Source organism: Amphimedon queenslandica, unplaced genomic scaffold (genome assembly GCF_000090795.2).
Source record: "Amphimedon queenslandica unplaced genomic scaffold, v1.1 AMPQUscaffold_5729_Cont22306, whole genome shotgun sequence".
Lineage (NCBI taxonomy): Eukaryota > Metazoa > Porifera > Demospongiae > Haplosclerida > Niphatidae > Amphimedon > Amphimedon queenslandica.
The window spans coordinates 1-1733 of NW_003553973.1; the positions used below are offsets into that span (position 1 = coordinate 1).

At 35.1% G+C, this 1733-nt stretch overlaps 1 protein-coding gene across 1 annotated transcript; it reads left to right on the forward strand.

Annotated features, from left to right (window-relative positions):
• Window positions 1–6: 6 nt before the first annotated feature.
• Window positions 7–1484, forward strand: LOC109592279 (uncharacterized). Its single transcript, XM_020007771.1, has 2 exons — window positions 7–147; window positions 199–1484. Exon 2 carries the CDS (start codon window positions 202–204, stop codon window positions 1360–1362), a length of 1161 nt encoding a protein of 386 aa, XP_019863330.1. The 5' UTR covers window positions 7–147; window positions 199–201; the 3' UTR covers window positions 1363–1484.
• The last annotated feature ends 249 nt before the right edge of the window (window positions 1485–1733 follow it).

The following is a 1733-nucleotide window of genomic DNA, read 5'->3' on the forward strand; positions in this document are numbered from 1 at the left end:
AACGTACCACCAGCAACCGGAGGAAACGTACCACCAGCAACCGGAGAAAACGTACCACCAGCAACCGGAGGAAACGTACCACCAGCAACCGGAGGAAGTGAACCACCAGCAACTGGAGAAGATGTACAAGAACAATCTGATAAAGAGGTAACAGTGAAAATGAAGAAATAATAAAAACATTAATAATTTCTTCAACAGAGAATGTATAAAATTAAAGATGAAGTTCCAGCAGCCACAGCAAAAGCACTAATAGTGCCCTTTAACATTTTAGCTACACTTATTGCTTATGGGAGATTGCTGGACACTGGGAAATTTGTTAAAAAGAGTCAGTTTTACTTACTTTTCATCTTAATTGGATATGCTATATTTGTTGCAGTTTATGTTATAGCAACATTGATAGTTATGGGCGTAGTTTATTGCAAAACAGATAAAAAGGAAACCGCAAAACATATGCTCTGGTTTCTCTTTTACCTTTTCACAGCTTTTGGTGTAGCTGCTGGATACTTTGCAGGTGATAACATAACTGATGCCATGACTCTTGATACTGAAGAAGATATAGATCTAACAGTAATATCAATTTTAATACTCCTTGGTGCAAAATTAGGATCCTACATAATTCCATATTTAGTAAAATGTGGCAAAAGTTCTGGTGAAACTGTGTACCTAACATGTTCAGATTGTTGTGACAAAAATATAAGTTGGCTAGAGCCGAGTTCCCCTGACAATTGCTCTAAGTGTCAGGATTGCCCCTGCAGAAAGGATAACCCACCAAATCCCATAAAATTTTATGAATTGACTTTTTATGCCCTAGTCCTGACCATAGCTATCATCCAAGAGATCGATATAACATATAAAATACTTCAGAATTTCGTTAGCCTCACAAGAAATATGTGTCGTACAAGAAAATACAATACACTGTGGGGAATTTATTGTGGTGTATTAATCATTGTTATATTTGAAATCGCACATGGAATTTTGGAAGTGATTAATATTTACATAAAAAACAAAAAAAATGCTGAAAAGAAAAATCAGAAACAAGAAGTAGAGTGCGGATGGATATGGGTTCTTTATTTTATTATTGTAGCAGGCCTTGCAATAATAATTAATGCATTTTTCTTTGTTGCTGATAACAAGCTACCACTGGATTGCTCATCACACTTCTCAATGACAACCCCTAGTACAAATAACCCCTCGAGGATCTTAACAGTGCCCAATAAACCTAACTACGAACTAAGAGTGTCATTCTTAGTTTTTTCATTGGCATTCTCAATAATTTTATTAGTTATTGGAATAGCCAACTGGTCATATTTCCTATATCGGTATTACAATGAACCACAAAAGAAAAACACTACAATTAATTAATTAATGCAAAGTAACAGTTTTTACCAGTGTGAAACTTTACAAATTATTTTTTTGAAACTATTTTTTGAAATGACCTTTTCTACAAATTTCTAATATTATATTGTTTCTTCTCAAAATGTTGTACAACATTAGTTTTGTAATAATTAATTATGTTAAAGAGAAGTTTTTCTTAATGCTTTATGTTGTGTTGGGGACGTTTTGAGTGCTCGTTATACGCAATAGAGAGGTGGTTGTTCTTCAGGGGTTGCCTTAACAGGCAAGTAAGTGTAGTTTGCATCCGGGCCTAGACATTTGGCCGTTATATGATAGACGGCCGTTACTTAGGGGTGATCGTTAAGCGAGGTTCCACTGTAGTGCCAATTAAGTACCAA